The sequence below is a fragment of the Pinus tabuliformis genome, chromosome 6 (assembly GCF_031772625.1).
Source record: "Pinus tabuliformis cultivar Carrire ecotype Pingquan chromosome 6, CPIR1, whole genome shotgun sequence".
NCBI lineage: Eukaryota > Viridiplantae > Streptophyta > Pinopsida > Pinales > Pinaceae > Pinus > Pinus tabuliformis.
In genome coordinates, this window is record NC_142292.1 from 632,332,439 (window position 1) to 632,335,733 (window position 3,295).

Here is a 3,295-nt window from a genome sequence, read left to right on the forward strand (position 1 = left end):
TTGAAAACAACATCCTCGCACTTCCACATAACTCTATCTGATGGAAAACATCAACATAAGACTTTGCTACCATCCGCATATGGCCCACAAGTTGTCTCTAGAGACATCCAAATTGGCTCAATAATTCTGCTCAAAAAAGCAGCTTGCACAGTGCTGCAAAACTCCTTGTAAGGCCCACCATTTGAAATCACCCTCTTTTACTTTTTCCCGCCTAGCCGTTTTTTGCATCAAAAGAAGGAAAATGGAATCTTTATTAATTCATTTCTTACTTGTTTACATAAGGTCCATCCGAGTCGTTGAGCTTGAAGTTGCGCAGCACTCAGCAGCGTTGATGAAGGACACATCGACGCTGCAACATGCACAGGCGGGTTCAGCCAAAATTACCTCTTCGTCAGCTGAAGATACCTTGCCCTCTGTAGTTACTCCACCAACTACGGCAACAACTCCAACAATTCCATTCACGGCACTCAACCCTTACCGAAAATATTGGTCTATCCAAGGTAGAGCATCTGCAAAGACATCATTGAAGGCATACAACAATGTGCGAGGCTCAGGAAAAGTTTTCGGATTTGACCTTATCAACCGTGATAAGGAAGAGATCCACCTTTCTGCATTTGCTGAACTGGCCGAATCTCTTTACAATCTAATTCAGGTTGGGCAACTATACATTGTATCAAATGGCACAGTAAGAGAAGCAAATCCAAACTACAACCACCTCAAGAACAAATGGGAGATTTACTTGTCTGCTACTTCCACTATCAATCCATGTCCTACAGATGATCCAATGTTTCCCTACCAGAGCTTTCACTTCAAGAATATTGCTGAAGTAAAAAGTGCAACTCCAAATACAAATGTGGATGTCATCGGTGTTGTTACCTCCACGTCACCTACATCAACAATTCGACGAAAAGATGGAAGTGAAACATTAAGGAAAACACTCATACTAAAGGAAAAGTCGAGTTTTAGCATTGATGTAACATTATGGGGAGACCACTGTGACTATATAGGACAACATCTTTCTGAATTCTACTCTTTCGACAACCCACCAATTCTTGCAATCAAAGGAGGCCGCGTGTCTGAATTTAATGGCACCACAATAGGGACGATACCAACGAGCACTCTCACAATAAATCCACAGGTTGAAGAAACTCAGCAATTACATGCATGGTTCCGTGAAACCGGCTATAACTCTTCTTCTCCATCTTTGAGTAGAAACTATGGTGTTGCTTCGAGACGTGCCCTGCCACGAAAGACGCTTCATGAAATTGCTGGCATGCAACCCTCTGATAAAGCAATCTGGGTTTCAGTTCGAGCAACAATTACTGCTCTTCATATGGATGACTTCTACTTTCTAGCATGTCCACTAGATTTCAATGGAAAACAATGCATGAAGAAGGTTGTGGAGCATCCTAACAATCTTTGGCATTGTACAAAATGTAACGGTGACTTCCTAAAATGTGACAATCGTTACAAACTTAAAATTGAGCTACATGACCACACCGGGAATCTACAGAACGTCACAGTTTTCAATGATGCAGGGAACGAGCTCATGGGCATCACGGCAAAAGACCTGTTCCTACTTTCTATCGAACCAACTGATCTACAGGAAATTTGTGGCCGGATTTCAGGGCACCGCTTCCAGCTAACACTTTCCATTAAAACAGATTACTTCAACAGTGTTCAACGCTTGCAACCAATACTGATCAATTCAGAAGAAATTCAATATGCCTCTGCAAGCAAGGAAGCACTCACCGACATTCAAGCACTGTCCGCTTCAAAACGAACTATTGTTCGCCGCCTTTGAACTTCTTCTTAGGGCTTCATCTACCACGCCTGTTTGTACATAAACAAACATTTCCACACATCTAACTGTCTCATCTTTGTAAATTACGCTATTGTAGCGGCTACAACCACCCTCCAAAATTTTGCCTATGCTTTGTTTCGGAGCCTCCCTACTAAATTCCTAGAAGCTTCCAAGAGAATTGGATCACATGATACTGCCGAGACAAGCATTAGGGATTCAATTGAAAAGGTGTCAATGAACTTGTCGGTCTATGCAGACACACAGTTGTTCATAGAGAAGGACATGAAGATAACATGGTAGGAAATTAAGGATATCTTCGCAAGCAGCTTCAAGGAAGATCTAGAAGATCGGCAGGTCTATGTCAACATCCACAAGTCAGACTTATATAATGTTGCATGCAGGTACCCCTCCTTCCCATGTGCGGACATCATTCACTAGATTGTCTCACACACCAATCTCGAGACGATGACATTGAATATTGCCAATGGAACACAACTTGCTACCTTTAGGATAGAAAACTACCATCATATGTATCACTTACCACAACCGGTGAACCGCATGGATGAAGTTTTCTATACCCCCAATAACAATGTGAACACTAGAGACATCATGAAGTATTGGGTGAAAGAGTCTTCGAATTTCAGGTCAACACCCAATCAAGTTTACAAGACTAAGTCACTCAGAAAGGCCTACCAGCTCTTTATCATCTTTGCATGCTGCTTGTATGGTCAATAGAGCACAAAGACTATTGGGGCTAGTGGTTGTCAATGGTGTATGTATGGATGGAACTTTCACTTAATAATATAACTGACCCATCACATTTTCATGCATATGTCATTATTGTAGTTGGACTATTCTGGTTGCTTTAGCAATGTATATTTTTTAACTTACGCATTTGTGTATGAACTATTTTGTATGCAATTGTATGAATCATGTTAAAGGAGTGTTGTTGGATTAACCTGCCACTTTGTTTTGTGGACTATTCCACTTCCAGCTTGTCATGTCATTCCACTCGTGTGTTTCTTTCAAGTTGTGTACTATTAGAGGCTTCTAAGGGACACACTTCCTTTTTCCCTCTATGTGTTAGAACCCCCCATCCATCCCACTTGACTCACTATACAAAATCTGGACATATATAGAATATGACTTATTTATATGTGCGGCCTCTGTATATTCACATATATATGGAAGTGTGCATATATGGAAGATGGTCTCCATATATGCACAACCTCTATATATGCACATAATAAAGGAAACATGCACATAGAGAAGATGGTTTCCATATATGCACAACTTCTATATATGCACATAGATATGGAAACCATCTCTCGTATATGCATGCTTCCATATCTATGTGCATATACAAAATATGGCTTCCATATATGTGCATATTATGTATATGTACATACATACATACATACATACATACATACATATATATATATATATATATATATATATATATATGGAAGAGTGAATATACAGAAGATA

General features: G+C 40.1%; 1 protein-coding gene across 1 annotated transcript; it reads left to right on the forward strand.

Moving 5' to 3' along the window:
* Positions 1-331: 331 nt before the first annotated feature.
* On the forward strand, positions 332-1,804 carry LOC149260232 (replication protein A 70 kDa DNA-binding subunit E-like). Its single transcript, XM_089457418.1, has 3 exons — positions 332-685; positions 800-1,354; positions 1,514-1,804. The coding sequence occupies exons 1-3, from the start codon at positions 332-334 to the stop codon at positions 1,802-1,804; spliced, it is 1,200 nt and encodes a 399-aa protein (XP_089313544.1).
* The last annotated feature ends 1,491 nt before the right edge of the window (positions 1,805-3,295 follow it).